The sequence below is a fragment of the Cottoperca gobio genome, chromosome 9 (assembly GCF_900634415.1).
Source record: "Cottoperca gobio chromosome 9, fCotGob3.1, whole genome shotgun sequence".
NCBI classification, from domain to species: domain Eukaryota; kingdom Metazoa; phylum Chordata; class Actinopteri; order Perciformes; family Bovichtidae; genus Cottoperca; species Cottoperca gobio.
In genome coordinates this window covers 15,178,463-15,198,513 of record NC_041363.1, presented here as the reverse complement: position 1 = coordinate 15,198,513, position 20,051 = coordinate 15,178,463, and the positions used below count along the sequence as shown (strand labels likewise).

General features: G+C 39.5%; 2 protein-coding genes across 2 annotated transcripts in view; both read left to right on the top strand.

Annotated features, from left to right (window-relative positions):
* oxct1a (3-oxoacid CoA transferase 1a) overlaps positions 1-10,939 on the top strand; it is a 44,674-nt gene extending 33,735 nt beyond the window's left edge. Inside the window, exons 14-17 of the mRNA XM_029439238.1 lie at positions 2,673-2,762; positions 3,244-3,324; positions 10,068-10,169; positions 10,268-10,939. Coding sequence (XP_029295098.1) covers positions 2,673-2,762; positions 3,244-3,324; positions 10,068-10,169; positions 10,268-10,303 — 309 coding nt within the window. The 3' untranslated portion in view covers positions 10,304-10,939. The remainder of the gene's footprint in view (positions 1-2,672; positions 2,763-3,243; positions 3,325-10,067; positions 10,170-10,267) is intronic.
* Positions 10,940-13,182: 2,243 nt separating this feature from the next.
* plcxd3 (phosphatidylinositol-specific phospholipase C, X domain containing 3) overlaps positions 13,183-20,051 on the top strand; it is a 15,834-nt gene continuing 8,965 nt past the window's right edge. Inside the window, exon 1 of the mRNA XM_029440604.1 lies at positions 13,183-13,409. Coding sequence (XP_029296464.1) covers positions 13,307-13,409 — 103 coding nt within the window. The 5' untranslated portion in view covers positions 13,183-13,306. The remainder of the gene's footprint in view (positions 13,410-20,051) is intronic.

Here is a 20,051-nt window from a genome sequence, read left to right as displayed (position 1 = left end):
TTTAGGTGAAACAATAGCCAGAGGCATCCCTCTATACTATAGAGTTGTGCTCTCTATACTATAGAGGGATGCCTCCTGAAGTTGGCTTTAGTGCAGATGCGTTGCTGCTTGCTCTGTGCTTTGCTCACATTTATGTGCAATCGTTGTTCTTTGTTTCTGAATAAATAAGAGATGGTGGTCCCTGGGTATGTGTGAATGGTTGGGATTGTGATCTTATTCTGTCTATAGTACAATGTTATTGATGTCTGCTAGCAACACACACCCTTAGTTACTCAGAGTTAGTTAGCCTTGGTTTGCACCCAGCTATCATCTTCAAAGATCATGCAACTGTGATATCATTTTATAGAGAAGGCCCAATCACAGCACCAAGATTGCTCTTATAAGTTAACTAAGTTCATCTCAATACTAAATACTTGAGTCCTGTTTCTGCTGCATCTTTGTGAGACCATTAATACCATAGAGTCTAGGGCAGGGGTCGGGAACCTTTTTGGCTGGGAGAGCCATAAAAGCCAAATATTTTTTTATGCATTTCCTTGAGAGCCATATATTTAATAGATTTGAATGCAAATTTATGCATGCATTTTTTAAGAATAACACTTCTCCGAGTACTAATAGAGGTATCAGTGTTTCATTGAACACGTGCTCTTTTATTAAATAAACTAAACGCTTACGTTATTTATCTCATTTATGTGCAGGTTTCAGTGTTTACTGCACGGATGTCAAACTCAAGGCAATTATATCCGGCCCGCGAGAAAATATCATATCTGTCATAACTGGCCTGCTGGTTTTGGTAAATCAATGCATGGCACAACCACGGGAAAAGACATTCGAGGAAGTAACTAAATATGTGAATGAAATGAAAGTTATTGGAAAGCAAAGGGAAACACACCACAGATCTCTGGGACAATGTGAGCTGGACTGTTTGTGCGACATAACGAAGCATCTCACTGTTAAACCTGCAGCTTCAGGGCCATGTGATCACAGACATGTGTGATGCAGTGAGAGCGTTCCAAGCCGAGCTGCCTGTGAGAGACTCTGATGCAGCAGGAAACTTTGGTCACTACGTGTTTCCAAACACTGACAAACATCTTCACCACTGTGTTCCCGACAGCATTCTGCTGATCAACTGAGTGCATTTGCCGACTTTGCAGCTCAGATATTAAAATTGAACTGCTCAGCAACCCGTCTGCAGTTGACTTTAATATGTTCCATATCTTTTTGCACTTTATCCAATATGTGTATCCTGTTCAATAAATGTGGACCGTGTTTGGCCCTCGACGTAGTCCCAGTTAATGTTGGCCCTCTCTGTGATTGAGTTTGACCCCCCCCCCCCCCCCCGGTCTACTGCTTGCTTTGTGCAGTTTCTCCTCTGCTCAGTTTCGCGACGGGCGGGGCTCCGCCCCCTACGCACACACGTGTGAACACACCTTCACCTACAGTCAGAGACGGAGCGGAGGAAAGGAGAGGGGAGAACTAAAAACAAATCCGCCGCTAAATGTTTTACTTTAAAATGACACAATATAATTATTTATTACCTGTTAATCATGTTAAAAAATGTCAGCTCAAAATTGTCTGCGAGCCATATTGCGTTATCAAAAGAGCCATATATGGCTCGCGAGCCTTAGGTTCCCGACCCCTGGTCTAGGGCATAGATAGACCATTAAATCCACGCGAATTGTACCAAGAACCATCAGTTATGAGCACATTGCTCACGTCAATTACAAAAGCATCTTTTCTCACTATTGTTATCATTTCATGCAGATAGCTTTAGTTTAATTTGCTCAGGTGTTGAGATATCTGTTCTTGACATTTCTACTGGTGCCCTTATACAAAGACAGTGAAAGTAATTACATTTGGGATGCGAACAGCATAGAAAAATTACATTTAACAAATTCAATAGCAACAAGTCTTTCCAGAAACAGCCCTACCGCCGCTCTACATAATCCACAGAGCACGCTGCCAACAGTTTTCATTTTAAAAGTTGTGTTGTGTTTTGCAGTGCAGTGGATTTTTTAAATGGACAGTGGGTATTTTCAACTTCCTTCTCAATTCTAAATATGTGGTTTAGATTTGTAAAACTGGAATTGTTTATAACCTGCGTTTTGCATTTGCATTTCACCAGTTGTTTCTTAAAGCATACCTAAGTGTGTCACTGCCTCCCTTTATCAATTAAAAGAAAAATGTTATAGTAACCCATTGAAATGATGATCAAAAAGTACCAAAATTTAAGATACTATGAATCTTTTGGGATTGAAGATCGATTCTTATTTCTTCCTCCTGATCTTCGTCTGTCTGTGTTGTGTTTTTCAGAGTCTAGTGCAGAGATAAAATGATGCTTTACCGAGCACAGAGCTTAGAAGAAATCCTAGCATTGAAGACACACAGCCACGCAGGAGGAGTTGTTTTTGGGAGATCTTTTTTGAATTGGTGCAGTGGAAGAGAAAAAACATATTGTTGTCATTTCTTACCACCTTTCTAAATTAAGGCATTTGTTTTCTGTTATTTTGTATGGATTTATTTGTTGTAGATTGAACTCTATGGGTTATTAAGGCCATTGTTAATAGCTGTTTAAGATTGAATTGGGATATATTGTAAGGTATTTCCTATTTGTATTCTCCCTTAAATAAATGGGATAACTGAAACCTTAATGCATTTGTATCTTCCATTCTTAGGGTAAAATGGTGAAGGGAATGGGAGGAGCCATGGATTTGGTGGCTAGCGCTGGAACCAAGGTGGTGGTCACCATGGAGCACTCAGCTAAGGTATGTGTACATTTAAGACTGTGTGTGCACTTTACCATGCTGTTCTAACCAGCATGACCTTTACAAATGACCCCAAAAGACTAATTGATTTAGTCAGGGATCCAGCTTGAATTCAATTGGCAATTTTCTTCCCCCATGTTGGTACCGTCACCAGAGTACTTTGTATCTGCTTCCTACTATAATGAGTATTATGACTGAGTAAGGATAATTATGTTAATGGATTGCTTAATGCCTCTTTACCAGAGAGCACCAGCTCATCCTTATGAGGTTTTGCACACAAACCATTTCCTGTTTGTTTCGAATTGGACTTAATGTATTGGAAACGGCTGATTAGTTAGACTGGTTTTGTAGCCAGGAATGAGTAAGCCCACAGGGCTTTTGAAAAAACAGTAGGTGATTCAACTGATTGACTGCTTTACTTTCGGAAAGTCACAAGTAAACAAGTCAAAGTTATTTTAACCAACTGCTCTTTGTCTTTCAGGGAGGAAAACACAAGATATTGGACACATGCAACCTGCCTTTAACAGGGAAGCAGTGTGTGGATCGGATCATCACAGAAAAGGTGCGTCCATCTGTTTGTCGCAAATAGTCATCCTACATTTAGATAGAAGTGGATAGAGAGACGCATGCATAAATTGATGGATGAGCCGTTAGTCATAAACTGAGGCTGCTTCCTCATAGGTTCTCCTTAGTCGGTGGCAATTAGTAAGCTATGGCTTCACAGCTTGGGGTCATACTGAAATTCAGGCGGCGGCCGGCTTTACTGCAGTTTTACAAACGTGTCAGAGAACTACGGTGGCCTTTATGTAGCACAATAACCCAGATCCCCCTAAATACTTCAGTGGCCATTTTAAGTCATTATTTGGGACATATTGTGCTCATAAGTGGATGCTTGTGACTTAGAAGTTTATCCTTTGTTAACCTGTAATATTCTGTGTATTTGAATTCACCGACTTTTATTTAATCACAGCCAATCAGTGCCCTGAATGTCGGCCATAAATGACGCACAAAAAGACAAAGAACACAGGTCACACGTTGTATCTTTATCTCTCAATTACATCTCCCTCACCGACGAACACAAACGAAAACAATCACACTTCAACTGATAGATTAGTATGATGCAACAGAGTGACACGGGTAGATGGAAATTACATTATTCCATTAACAATAATTCAATCAGTTGATTTCCGTAAGAAGGCTTCTTATTGATTTTGTTATGGTTCGTTAATTGAAAATAAAACCCTGAACGCATCCAACATTCTCTCTGTGGAGGTGGAGGAAGACTCAGAGAGGAGGTCCTCTAGGTAACCAAGACGCTCCACAGTAGCATGGATGGACGAGGTTTACCCTGAGATTCTGGATATTGTTGGGTAGTCTTGGTTGACTCACCCTTTCAGTGTTTCATGCGAGTTGGGGACATGCTGACAGTAAACAGTTGGACTACGGAGCTGTACTCTGGGAAATCTTACTGCTTAATCTCCCTTGGAAAGCAAAGGGAGTTTAGCCTAAAAATAAAATCTCCATCTTCTTCATTTGTGTGTGTGTGAAGAGCGCTCATTCTGCCTGCGATGCTTTTAGAATTTCATCAGCTCCCCACAGTTTGAGTTCCGTGTTGTGTGACGGAAAGAAGGTAAAAACATTTAGATATAGCCACCATTTACGGCAATGTGTTGTCATACTTGGTAGCACATACTGTGATGGAGAGGGGAGGGGGTCTAGATGTGGAGGTGCGTGAACATTATTTTGTCATTCACATGCCTCTGGGATTATAAATCCAGCCAAATGGGGTTTTAATGACCAACATCCAAATCATAGGTAACACTTGTCTTTTCAGAATAGTGCTACAGTAAGCAAAAGGTAAAAGGTTGGGGGAAAAATTAAGAACAGTGAAGATGGCAGTTAGAAGTAAGAAAAGAGGAGGCAAGAAGGCTCTTTGGGAAAAGAAGGTGTTGTGGGGGGGGGGGGGGGGGGGGGTATAGCAAAACAAGTAAATCAAGACATTCCAGCAGCTTGTAGCACTTAGTGCTAATGCAGTTTTTGTGTCGTCTTGTACTTTTGTCAATTCCCTGTAACCCTCTGGTGGTTACCGCCTTTAAAACTCACTCATTGAAAACTTTTCAGGGTTTTTTCAGACATGTCAGGGTCAAAGTCAGGCGTGGCCATGACATTGTCCGTGATTTTTTTTCTTCACCCAGTCTGTTCTTTCCTGCTCGACTTGCTTTTGTTGTGATTTCTTCTCAGCGAGCAGATTTCTGTCAATATTTATAAATGTTAAAGCTCTTTCTGCTGCCCTGCTAGCATTGGTACCACCTCCTCCTCCTCTCCACCTTCCTCATTTCATCTCCTTCTGCTTTCTCTCCCTCTATAACCATTTGTACTCTCTTCTCGTCTTACATACTTTCTTTGAAATGACTCAAATTTCTTACATTCTTTCATTCATGACCTCTCTTCTCATTTCCTTCCATCTCTTTCAACACATACTTCTTTCCTATTCATCCGTTCTTATTATTTTCTTATCTACACATCTGCCCTCCTCCACTATTTAAAGCTCAATCCTCCTGATGCCATGTCTGTTGCACTGTTAATAGATTTAAACAATATTATTTTTCTCTCCATTTGGCCTTCCATCCACACCAAAGGGTCATTGTCCATCCCTAAATGTTCACATCTTGAAGATGCCCTTCCTTGGACAATGCCAGTCTCTCTTTGTAGTTTGGACAGGGAAAGCTGAGCTTTTCAAAAAGGCAGACATATGACTGTCAGCTTGTCAGCCTCTCTGATATCACCAGAATACTTCTACCTGGCAGCAATGGTCAGAATGAAAATCAAATAAATAGATCCAATAGTTCACTTCTTCTTCTTCTGTATTTCTTCAGGCCCCCTTTCTTTAATGCTTCTTCCCTCCAATATCGTATCTGAGTAAGGTTTTCCTAAACACCTAAAACATCTTCACACATTTCTATTTAAGGGCCTTACACATAGTGTATGAGAAACACACTGAACGCTGAATTAGTGAGACTTTGAGACAATGTAAGAACCCTGAAGACCCCAGAGTGCATGTATGGATTGGTCAAGACTGATGAATAAATAATGTGCACACTATGATTTACCCACAGGGGGCCTTCCAGTGCCTTGCTGTCACTGCTTGTGAACCATCTGACTTTATTGAGTTCTTTCCTTTCAGAAACCTTAGTGATGAGTTAGAAGAGTTTTTTCACAGCAACCGCAGGATGTAAAAGACTACGACGAAAGCTGCGTCAGTGACACATGCTCATGCAAGTGTTTTAAATGACTCCAAAATGTTATGTTATTATTAACCCTATTAATATGTGCACAAGCACGCACATGACTGGGAAGTCTGAGGGTACATCTTGGTACACACCTAGAGAAATTTGGGAAATAACACACACTATTAATCTTGCTTCACAGTAATTGAATTATAGCTAATGCAAAGGTTGTAGATACAATGAGGTATATTTACACATTTAAATTTGATAAATAATATTTGGTCTTTACCCCTTTTTCGTTGATATTCAAATAGCTAAGTGAAACATGAAAGAAAGCATAGTTGGTTCACACACACTTGAAAATCAGACTCACTGAGCTAGTTTCATGAGAGGAAATGTGATTCCACTTGTCTTTGACAGATTTGCGGCGTCCTTTCTGGTATCATTTAACCAATGATACGTCTGAAAGTAGAACATTAGTCTCTTCTGCTAACGTGTTTCTCTATGACAATAATGATGAGGAAAAACAATTATCTCTGAATGAAGGTTAACGCTGATCAATTAAAGCAATCATTTGCAAATCTTTAACTCCTGAAGAAAACCTACGTGAGGATATTGCCAGGACATTTGTGTCGCATACAATTGTTAATATCACGGAACATCGTTGCAAAATAAAAACTTATTAAAGGTGTCGGTGCAAAACACATTACAGCTTAATGTCTGAAGTTTATTCAGCAAGGTTTGGTCAGATGAAATGCATACAACAGCCCAGCATCATCACAGTTAAGCTTTTCTTTATTAAACAGCCAACAACAGGGTCTATAAAATAACTTGTAGGATATGAGAAAATTATTATTGTGGTGATTACCAGAGGACACTTCCAGCAGTAGCAAATGAGGGACAATAAATCTGTTGGCAAACAGTGCCTTTAATAAGCCTGATAATGGTTAGCCTAAATTAATTTTGCTATTTGCTATCCCACATGATTAAAATCTCTGCTCCAATGTGTTACTAAAATGAGAGCAGAAACTGGAGCCTTCCAAACCTGCAACAAAACATTCTCTTCCCTCCACACAGACACATGCACAGATGCTGACATACACAATGTATTGTATTTATGTATTTTCACAAGCACAGCATCCTCCTTGGCTCTTGATAGCCAGGAGGGACAGTGATTCAAATGTTGTCCAAAATAGTGTTGCTATGATTTGAGACACTGGGTGATGGGAAACCTTTTGCCTTAGGCAGCGTGTCTCTGCTCTCTATATGGTTCGAACCACTTTATACACGATGTTGCCATTTCTTTTTCTCTTAACCACAGTTCCCCTGTTTACAAGCTCGCTCGCTTGCAGCATTGTCTTTGAAATGATGGATTGTGATCGTGTTTGTGTTCATCACGTGCAGTGAGTAAATCACCACTTTCATGGCTACTGGTGCTTGGGTTGCTGCCATGACGATGGTCTTCATACTAAGTTTATCAGTCTTTTTTTCTTCTCAACATTTATTAAGGGAATTATCTCCTGTTTTTAAAGTTAAAAAACATAATTGCCCATTCATGAAGCAGCACGACTCTTGAATTATTCATTCATCAAAATGGGCAGAAACGTTTTAGCTGTGGCATTTTCCATAATGACAACAGGGTGAATGACGGCAATTATAACTCTAGAAACCAAATTAAAATGATCTTATTGTCCTACTGTGTGTTTTTGTCTGAACACATGTCCAAGGCTGCTCCTTGTAATTGCTGTAATGCATGACAGGATTCCGGATGAGATTTTGAAGTTTATTTGTTGGAAGTTAAAATGTAAATCTTTACTCCCGTCTCTTTGTTACATCCACATTTTTCTAAAGCAAATAGTGGGCTGAATGATGTTGGCTTATTTTTGTTATATGACATTCAGCCCACTTCGTGCCAGACAAACACATAGGGGTAGACTAGCAGCTTCTTAATGACTGACTTGCATCAATCTGGCTAATGATGGTTGGGGCTCTGAAGAATGTGAAGAAAGGTGACTCAACAGTTTCACAACAAAAAGGCTGCTTCGCAGAGGCACACTTTGTTTTTCAGTATTACAGTGTGGATATCAGATTGTTCATTGCTTTATGATTCACTTACCCAGGCCATTTTGTGTCAAGGTCTTCTGCATTTTAAAGCAGAGTATGTCAAACTGAGAGCTCATATTAACTATAAATAGCAACTGCTATATGTGCACACTGTTGTTGCAACTATATCGACCCCCTCTGGCACATTTTTACAAATGTTTTATTTTCCTTAATCACTTGGGACAGGTGTCACAATTGGAGAGGCATGTCATTGCCTGTGTTATCCATGGACCCTTGCTCCTTGTGACATTCCATCTGTCTTGCTATAATGGAGTGAGATATCTGCCTCCTGCACTGTCACTGTGTGTGTGTGTGTGTGTGTGTGTGTGTGTGTGTGTGCTTCTAATGAGCTGAGAGTCCTGACAGGCTCTCCCTGGATGTGTTTGTGGCTAAGCCTGTCAGTCCCTGCTGAGAGAAGCAACAAGAAGCCGCTCAGCTGTGTGTGCCTGGCCTGACTTCAGAGAGTATTTTTTTTTGCATTAATAGGTATAATGATATAGCTCCAGATTTAGTTCAAAAGGGTTATTGTATAAAGGCTGTACTGAACGTACACCTACCTAACTTCAGACCTGTGTTGAAAAGCAGCTTTCTGTCAAAGTTGGTATTTCAAATTGAATAAATTGATATCAGTAACAGATATCCATGGCGAAGACAATTATCCAACTAATTGATGGAGAAAGGGATTACCTTGCAGTAGTTACCTGAGAAATCAACCGTTTTGCTTTCTGCTGTCTATAGTATGTTGAGACAGCCACACAGGTCATGTTTATGCTGAAAATCTATCCCAATCTTTAAGCAACCAGCAATAATGTAGGAAACATATCCAACATAAAGTTACAGTGTTGAGGATCATTATTCACTACATGTTCATGAATCAAAGCAAGAAGAGAACCAAAACCTAAATGTGTGGAAGACGAGTCCCGGACAGAACAAACTGTATGACCCTGGTGTTGTGCTCACAGAAATGGCTCAAAGAGTGAACGTGGTTATCTTGTCTCCTTAAAGAAGGCTTGAAGAGGAAATAATGGGTCTGTTGCCTGAAGGTACTTTACAGAGTCAGTGTCAGAATGGTTTTCTTTTTTGTTGCTACTTTTCAGAAAACATTGTGGTAATTTACAGGTTTCCACCTTCTTGTATGGATGCGATGCTTTTGGCCATGTACAGCATTTAATTAGTCTTAGGGATCTCCAGGGGCCTCATTTTTCAGTTTTGTGCATAAACCTTGTGTTAGATTTATCAATTCTTGCTTGTGATTTTATGTATATTCAGAGCAACTCTTTACAAAGCATATGCGCAAACCCCTGGGTGTAGTGTTTTTGTAGAAGTGTGATCACTGGTAAACAGAAACTCACATTGCATGTTTAACCATGTCCGCATAATAAAGTCAACAAGGAAATGTTGTTGAGGGTGGAATTCAGTTAACATTGACCTTCCTTACTACCTCCTTGATGCTAGCAATGCCTCCGACTATTCAGACAGCCAGCAAGGCACTTGTTTTTTCAAGTGATCTGTCCATGACATTTCTCTTTTTGCATTAATGATTACCTTTTACACTTCAACTCCATTATTCATAATTAAATTAATTATTATTTTATGTTTCAATTGTTAGACGTAGTGCCACAATTAATGCGCAATTGCTCTCTACTTTGTAGTGGTCAAACCTCGGAGAGCTGAGGACCACTCTCTGAGTCCTTTCACCAATAATTGCACTATTTTGTCATCTATTGATGAAGTGGTACTTTGTCCCCCACTGATATTTTGTTGGGGGGGTTCATCTCTTTTAGGTCACTTTGATAATTGTGGCCCCCACATTCTTGTCTGTGACCACACGTCATAGGGTTCAAACCCATCTATTAAGGAACTTGTCTTTGTGTCTCATCACCCACCCTCATATCTCTCTCTTAAATATCTTATCCTTTTTTTTCTTTCCCTCCCGCCCCCCCCCCTCCCTTTCTGCCCTGTTTCTGTTCACCAGGCTGTGTTTGATGTGGATAAGACAAAAGGCCTGACTCTGATAGAAGTGTGGGAGGGACTCACTCCTGAGGATATCAAAGCATGCACTGGCACCAATTTTGAAGTAAGTATTGGCTACTAGCACTTTATTTCATTTCCAAACTTCAAGTATCATAACCATGGGACATCTTTCTTCCTTGTGATCTGTCTGGTGTCTTCTAGGTGTCTCCCAACCTGAGGTCCATGCAGCAAATCTAGAGGAGGAGCAATGGATCTGACGAGTGTTTTTGGTTTGTGTGACACATTTAATTAGTCTGTGGTAAACAGCTGGTTTAGCAGAGACGGGTCAAATATGCTTGTAAAACAGAAAAGTTTGGTTCAGTTCGCCGGTTATCAAGCATGTAAATATCTGAAGGATTTATTCCTCACTAATATTAACTGAATGGGAATCACAGGAGCCAACATGAGATTTGGGATCTGATCAGGCAAAACAGGTTAAGGATTACACCATTAAGTTATTCATTTTTATTACCAAATATTCTATCTGAAAATGACATTACAAACTGGTAATACTCTTTATATGCTCTCTAAGAAAAATGCAACTTTACTTGTACTATGAACAAAAATGATAGTTATTTGAATAATATTTACTGTAGATCAACAATTTAATGTAACAGTATATAGAGAGCTGAAATTAGATGAATTTAGAAAACAAATGAGTGCTATAGATCAGGTCATTTGTCACTCAACACAGAAGGGAAAATGTTTGTACTGTAGTTGTTTAAACTTTGTGCTAAGCCAAGTAACAAAAGAAATGTCCTTGAATTATATCATCCAATGTAAGATATATTTGTTTTTTTCTCGATTTGGAAAATAAAGATGTAATAAAAAGGATCTGACTAAAGCATTTTTAATAATAACTGCTGCCACAATGTCAAACTGTTTTATAAACTGTCTTTTTTCTCATATATTTCAGAGTTAGTTGACAATACCACACATTTTAGCATTAACATTTTTTACACAGGCATTTGCTCTCCCCTTGGCTTTGTGTATATATAGAATAAAATTCAACCTTGTTTTTTCTGCGGAACAAGTGGATTTCTTTCTTCTTTTCTCTAAATCTTATCATTTCTGGATAAAAAAGTATCTTAAAAAACAACAATAGCTGGCTTGTTTGTTCAGATTATTCATCAAATTACACAATAATTAAAAGCAAATGAGTGCTTTGAGAGTGATTGCTTCTGACACTCTACAGGTTAGAGCTTTCTATATATGGGTGGTGCGCTTGCAATGACATTCTTGATGTGATTTCTCCAGTCGAGTAGAAAGGCGCTGCTATTACCTGAGGGCCATTACATAACTGGAGAATTCAGCCATTGGGCTTTCGGGTTCAAGAAGATCAACTGGATTGGATCATCAAGCAAAAAAATGGAATAAAGTGACAGGAGCTTTTGCCACCGGCTGTCGATGTTAATCCAGCACCATCCCTTTATGAGTCAAGCAAGAGTGGTACCCTATAAACCTACATTTAGTAAGCTATTTCCCATACGGGTACTGAAATGCAATGATGAAGGAATATGAGAAATATGGAAGGCTTTTACGCAAATAAATAGATTTGAACATGAGCAGTACATGATGGGATTTTTATTCATTACAAATGAAGATATTAAAACATGAGCAACTGCGCTTTGCTTAAATAGTGAATATGGACAGTGAGTTGATTGAGAACAGTTTGAGCAGCATTAAGGGATTTTTACTGCACATTGTGTCTGTTTGGGATAAGGTTGGTGGCAGGCGAGCAGGGCTGGCTTTAGCCATTTTGCGGCACAACTCTGGGTGCTATTTTGCTTGTGGCTTCCCCATATTAACTACACGATAAGGCCCCCAAGAGTTTGTTATTGTTACTTTAATTATTTTCACAATGCTGATCATTTATAGATGTAGCCCCAAACCTGGGACTAAGTTAATCAAGCGTCTTTGAGTTTTTAGAAAAGCGCTATACAAATCTAATGTATTATTATTATTATTATTATTATTATTATGATCAATGATGATGATGCATATTCAATGGAGTCTACATGTTGAAAATTTCTGATTATGGTGGTTATGTGAATATTGATTGTGTATGTCCAGAGTGGTTTTAGATTTCCAGCACTTCTCATCAGACATAAATGCAGAAAAACAACCAAGTGGGACATTGGGGGGGGAAAAAACAAAGCTTGGCAGATGAGGACAGTCGCCTTGTTTGCACTGGACACAGATCCAATAGTTAAACGGTTCCTATGGGAGAAATGTGTCCGTGTATTCAGCCAAAAACTGAGGCATACCTTGACAAATATTCCATTTTTGGTATGTTCTCCATCTTTCTACCATTATGACCTACTTTATTGAATGACTCATAAGAAGGTGGCCAGCCAGTTGATTATCACCACGGTGATCCTGTAAGTAATTCATTGTTTGTTTTATATTAAGTGCAGTGATAATGAATCACTGCCATATGTCGTCTAAGTGCATGACCTCAGACGTGTTTCTAGGTCAATTAGGAATTAGTTTTCAACCTCAGTATTTGGAGCAAAAATATATTCAGCCCGTACTTAGCATACTTTCTTTGAGAAATAATGACATAATGCACTAGTACTACAAACATTCTGTTATTCTGAGGATATCTGCATATTTGGTGATAATTACTACTGCTTCATGCAGGCCTGTAGGATCATATGTTAATTGACTGAAATGTTTTTAGTGTTTGAAATGCTCAAAATATTCTATCCTCAAATGTACAACGTTTTAGTAATTAGCTGGGTAGGCCTATTGATATACTCATTTAACTACATTGTCCCAAAATATAATGTTTAATATGCAGCCATTGTTGACTGTTATGCCGCCATGCTGTAAACCTTCATGAGAAATAAGCCTGTATTTTGGGTAGTCTTGCCTCGTATTAAGAAATAACACTGAAAGCTAGAATGGTAGTATTTGTGTCATGACTGTAAAACTGAAACGTTCTCGTTATAGTGTTATTGCTGCGTAATATATATTGGAAAGCTGATGCCATATTTGGATCGATCCAACAAACCGCATTCTCATAATTGTGCCATCAGCCGATGTGTGCTGATCAGGGGGGTGTGGACTGACTCTGTCGTGCTGGTGTGTGTGTGTATCTGTGTGAAAGAGAGAGAGTGAGAGAGAGAGAGAGAGCGCGCACTCCAGGTTGGCGCAGGCACCGGTCCGGGAGAACGGAGCGTTGTGCACGGTAGCAGCATGGCTTCGTCTCACGGGAGAAACGACATGCGGTTTGCAGACTGGATGGCAAGTTTACCGCAGAGCATGCACACTATTCCGCTCACCAACCTGGCTATTCCCGGTAGGTGTTTCTTTCATGTTGCCCCAGTGTAGTGGGGAAGAGTATGCCCTTGTCTTTCTATCCGCGCGCATTGCATTTAGCTACCCTAGTAGATGATAAATAAATATATAGGCTAGACTATGAATTTTAACATTTAGAATGTTTTACTGCTTTGCAAACTTTGATGTTATACTTTGTACCAACTGTTGCAACTCCTACAACCTAAAATATGGCTTTGGTTTCATTGTACATCATTAGAACAAAGGGTAAGACCTGTTGCGCAACGTGAGAAGTGTCATGTATTTTGAACAGTTCAGCTTCCTCTTGTGATGCTCCGATGTCTAAAGGTTATACAGTATACATAGATGATCTATGGCTAATCCATCTAACATTACAATTGATGAGATCCTGAGTCCTGAGATCAAACATTACAATAAAGATTCAGAATATATATGAACCATGCTGCTCTGGTTTGTGTAGGACTTTTGGCGTTTGTACTGGGGTGGTAGCCACAGAGGAGAAGAGATAGTGAGTGGGATGGGTTCAGTCTGTGCAGATTATCACAGCGCTTCTCATAGAAAATGAGCTGTTGGACCTTTAGCCAATCAGTGTACTTCTTAGACTCCATTCAAATTGGAAATGCTGGTTGTAAAGCCCACCACCGATCTGACTGATGAAATGGCTTATTACCAGCCAGTTAATTCCATATCTGCTGCATAGTTATTATCAAACCTCCACACAAAGCGCTTTCATTCTTCATTTTATTGCATTTCTAATCCTTCGCGCTCCCCCTTCTCTTATCCCCGTTCTCCCTCTATCTCTCTCCACATTTCTCATGCTGTTGAACCACAGATACCTTGTGTGTTTAGGGATGGCATGTGCAATGATGGCTTTTCAAATGCAGATATCTTGGACCAATGTGTCCAATGAGGCAGGGCATATATATACTCAGCACTGTCCAGTGCTCTTAAGAATGCCAAAACACATGCAATCCATCATAAATATAATCAAATACTAATTACAAGACAGAAGCATCATGACATGTATGACCTCATCCTTGCAATTTAGCTGAATCACGTGACATGGCCATCCTCGCCAAGCCAGCATTGGGACATGCTCTGTCCCATTTAATTAGGTATCATTACTTCTTATTGGCCTTGCAGCCTGCAGATCAGCTGCTCTCTGTCTATCCTCCATTTGAATACAGATTCTGTAAACATCCTCAGATTCTTTGCACTTCCTTGTATTTGTCAAGAAAAAGTCATAATCAACATGACATTCAATCACAATCAACATTGTATGGGTTTAGTTAGCAACAACCATGTGTTCTAATTGAAGTGGATGTCTGATTTTCTTTTTTTTAAGTGTGTCTCATATCACATCCCTTTTGTCTCATCTTAGAACACAGCATTACAAGCCTTTGTTCAACCTGGAATAAAACTAGGACAGACTAGAAACAAATGAGACAACTGTTTTATTTAAGTTTCGCTCTTCCTTTTAGTTGAAAGAATGTTTAGTCATCATACAGATTCCTGACATACAATCAGCTATTCAGCTATTCGTTTTCCAGAAGAAATAAAAGAGAAAGTTCACCAGCCGACAGCCTCGATGATCCAGGCCAAACTGTTTTGGCAATTTGGAGTGCTCTACCATGTGGGGGTGATGTGATGGCATGGTGCTCTGTTGTTGCCAAAAAAGCTAAACAGCCCCCACTGTGTCCGTGTTGCTAGCATTCCACAGCTGTACTCATTAATATACATGATCTTCTGTATGATTGGCATTGCATTTTAAATACCAGTAACTTTATCCACAGGCAATTAAATATTAAGACAAGTGAAGACATTGTATGTACAGAACATAAAAATAACAATTGCTGACCAAAGTGCTTTACAGAAAAGTTAAACATTTACACAATTTAAACAAAAAATTAATAAAAACTTAGAAGTCCACAGATATATTTACATTCAAAAGCATCAGCACAATATAATTCATTGTGAGAGGGTAAACTGTTACTGAGTCAACGATGGGAAATGCCTAATAACCCTTGGATTTTTACTGGGAGTTTAGAATGGATTGAAAACATTAGACAAACGATCTAAGAGGTCTGGAAGTGATTCACTGCCTTTTCATCAAATCTTTATTTAATTGGAAGCCAATAAAGGGAGGCCAGCAAAGGGGGAGGAATGGTCTCTCTTCCTTAGAAGCCTTGCTGTTGCATGTTGAACACGCTGCATGATGGCGAGACAAGGCTGACTGAATGACTCCCACACAAAAAGTTACAGTAATCAATAGGTGAAGAGATAATATTATGTCTCTACGTCTCTAAATGAGAGAAACTGTTTTAATGTCTCAATAGGTCTTAGTTGGAAAAACCTAGCACTTAGGACACAGTTGGAATTTGAAAGGTCAGTGGGTTTCAAAGAGCTGCATATTCTCAGTGCGACCATGGTAAGAAATGTTATAATTTCTACAAATGGATCCCACTGAAAGCATATTTCTTGAGAATATAATGTGGCTCCAAGGTAGAACCATGTGGTACACCGTAGGGAGACATGTGCAGAGGAAAACAAAAGGTTATCAATTATATCCTTAACTGATAAATCTTTTAGGTAAGAGGCAATCCACTGCAAAGGCTGAATGCCAACAACATGGTTTCTACATTTTACAAAAATTGATTGTTCTCTTCTTTTGGATTGTCTCAGAGCTCTGACTGGATTAAAATTGCCTGATTTTCACAGTCCAACAACACAATTAAAAAATGTTTACCCTGAAGGTAGCTGAATTAGTGCTGTTGTGAAACCTGACAGAATTTTTTCAAGAGAAAGAGACCTGTGAAAATACATGCAGCTTTTACCTGAAACCTAGATAAAAATATTATGTTTTGTTTTCAATTGTTTTTTTTTGATCAGAAGGCAGCATTGAACATAACTTTTGACCTGTGTTTTTTTTAATTGATTACAGAGTTACAGTCGTTTATTATGCTGTGACTTCTGACACACTCGCAACAGCCAAGTGCAATGTGGTGGTATCAATTATTATAGAAAAGTAAAACATGTATGCAGTGCAGAATATAAATACCCTGAGGCTTATTTTTGATATTGGCTATATAAATAATATTTGATTTGATTTCCATATTTTCACAAGCGTAATCCTGTCGGTCCCGTCCTGGTTACAACCACCTTGTTTTGTGAGATAAGAACATGCTTTATTTTATATTTAGAATTGACTCAGCTCTCTGCGTTTGGACCCACACTGTGTCCACCTATCGAGTCCACAAGTCAGATGACCTGCGCCAGTTCTACTCTATGGCTAATTGGGGAAAGGCTAAGGGGATGAGCAGGAGAGGGAAAACAAAGAGGGAGTGATCGCAGATTAAAGATGGTGGTCATTAAAGGTATGGGAGGGAAAATGAAGGGAGTAGTTATGCATTTTCCTTTCCCCAAGGTGATCAGTGGGGAACATGTTTTTCTGTGGCTATTTTTAGTTCTGCTGGGTTAGTGCTGCAGACTACCAGGCTGCACGTTCGTCTGCCTGAGGTGGTCAGAAAAGGTGTGCTGCCTGAGATACTGTGAATATGTTTTTCTGTGGGTCTCTCACCATGAAAGAAGCTTTACTGGAGGGAAGGCAATGGCTGTCTGAATTTCGCTACCATATTAATTAAACGTTTCAGTATGGGTGTAAACGTATGAGTCGGAGTATGTACTGACAGACATGATTATGTATCTGTCCTACAGGTGTGCACAATAACTAAATGTACATTTTGATTCCTAGCGGTCTATGCTATTTATGTTAATTACCTCAGCTCTGTTTACATTAAAAGGCCAAAGATGTTTACATTTACTCTCTGACTAAGTGGCTGTGGCTTAAGAGGAAGAGTGGTCGTCCACCAGTGGTCGGAGGTTCGATCCCCGGCCCCGGCGGTCAACATGTCAAAGTGTCCTTGGGCAAGATAATGAACCCCAAATTGCTCCTGATTGCAATGGTGTGCGAGTGTGTGTATGAATGTTCATCACTACTGATGAGCATGTGACCTTGTAGTAGCCTCTGACTCTGTGTGAATGCTGACGTGTAAAGCACTGTCAGTGGTCGCAAAGATTGGAAAAGCGCTTTATACCAGTCCATGTAAATGCAGTCCATTTTACCTAATTAATTATTTACTATCAGAGAACTATGTTTGCCTTCATTCAAAGCAGGCAAACTACTGGACAGAATAAATCCCTTTAGATACTAAAATGCCCACATGGACCTTAAAATGTCAGATTTACATGAGAGGGCTCAAGGGATCCATACTTATCCTCTCCAATGGCAGAGTGTAGCAGCTTATGGATTTACCAGAGGTAAGAAATTAATAGCCTACCTTAAGCCAGGGGGAAAGGGCGAGGGCTATTGTATTAAGTTAAGATGGCCTTGCAGGCAATAAAAACAAATCCATTGCAGAAGAGGCATCTTCAGTCTTGCCGGCTCCCTCGGGGCGGCGGAAAAGGCCGGCCCAGGACTTTTAGCTCTAAATCTGTCCATCAGTCCCTGGACTAGACCATTCTGCTGCCACTTAAGCCCCTGAACAAGGAGGATGAATAGTATCTGATGCCAGGATAAACATTGGTAGTGCAGCGAGATGCTTGAAGGGCAGGAAATCAGCCATCTTAAAAGCCATTTAAAAAACAGAGGATGTAAAATTCTAAACTACCAAAGGAGGAGAAAATAGTTTGGTTGAGCGAAAGACAAAGAGAGAGAGAGAATATTCATAGAGAAATGAAGCAAATGGGTGGTAAAGAGGTGGGAATAGTTCAGCTACTTTCTGTATTGGATATGCCCCAGTGAGTCACAACCCATCTACATCTTTAGCTCAACTTTAGTTTGACCAAAGTCATTGTGTTTGACCAGGTGCTCATTCAGGACTTAAGACAATGACTTTCAAATAGCTCAGACACCAATCTGCTTTTACTCTTCTGTGGATTTTATAACTGACAGCAAAGTCTGGTGGTATACTGATACTCGTAACGAACCATCTCAACTTCTCAATTTTAGTCAAAATATCTCAGGAATGGGCAGAAATGATTACTTATAGATTCTCCACAGGCTGCTTTTGCCTCACCACTGGCAGTTAATTGAGTTTTCCAACAGGAGGACAATTCTAAAAGTCAAACAACACAGCCTCATGGGAAATGTATGTGCTGCAAGGGGTGGTTGGTTACTCGTTCTTCCAACTTCGGTGTGTTCATGAGCTTTAATTCGTAATGTGGAAGCGACATTAAAGCTACGAAGAAAATGTCTTGCATTTTTGCACAGGGCATTTAAACAACACGTTGATTTCTGTTTCTGAGATGTTGTTTCGACTTTATTATTATTTCCAGTCTTTATTAATGGGTTCTTTCATCGCCCAAGCTACACCCTTTCACCAAGTTTCTTAAAAATCTGGGCAGTATTTCTTTCTGTAATCCTGCTGACAGACTGACAAACAAACAGACTTACATTTACAAAGGTAAAAATTCCTACAGGGAAAGTGTGGAGTAGAGAGGATGGGTAATCTGGAGCTCACCTCTATCTTTTAGTAGGATTTAGCTCATCTTCATCCAGTTACTTTCCATTTTCTTGTCATTTTCTCCTTGACTCTGCTCCTCTTCTCTTCCCTTCCTAAAATAGAGTCCATGGTGAGCGGTAATGATTTGTCATGACAAAGAGCATAAACCACGAGTGGTTCTCTCTGAAAGCGCTGCTCTCATTCAGTCAGAATGACTCAGTTAACACAGGTCAATTCTCTAAGGTAACAGTCATCACCCATCATCATCATCATCATCATCATCATCATCATCATCATCAAGTGAATCGTGTTATCATATCAGCTTGTTTCAGCCTTTATCAGTCTCTTCCCAATTTCTTCACATTTTCTTCACCCCAGTGATGTGATTATTTGCTGATGTAAGGGGAAGAAGAATTCCTAAAATTCCCCTTCATTCACTGATGTCCTTTATTATTCAAGGATTTTAATATCTTCACATCTATCAAAGCTAAAAGCATCGGACAGCATGAGTAGACCGTTCTGAATGTTAAACATATGATAAAAACTTCATCATCCTTAAGCAAATTATTTGTTAGGATTTGAAAGAAAATCTGTTGTTTGTACAGTTGTCTGCCCTTGAGCCATGGCCCAGCATTAAAGTAGGAGCAATTATGTCATAACATAAACAATAATGAATCATGTTCAGAGCTCAGGTATCCTCCATCTCCCTGCGCAGCTTTCTCTGCAGCTTCTTATATAGTGCATGTTCTGCACACTTCACACAATGTTTGGTCCTTTAGTGTCTGTGTTTCCTCTCTGAGGTATAGAGCACAGACTTTTTGTCATACATATTTAAGGCATTGCTAGTTAGTAATGCAAAAACAAGCTTTTTTAGTTTGCCTTGGGTGTTCAGCTTTCATTAGGACCTGCTAAGATATAGTCGTTTGCATTATCCTCGGGGAGTGTTAACTTTATTATACAATATATGAGCTTCACTTCTTTCCCTAACATATCATGACAATAACTATTGCAGGAATGTTCTAGTGAATTGTATGGCTGTATAAGTTCCTTAGCTATTTTAGCTAACTATTTGGATAATCGTATAATTGCAAAAAAGCGAAATACTACCTAGTTTCAGATTTTCAGCTCAAATGTGAGGAATG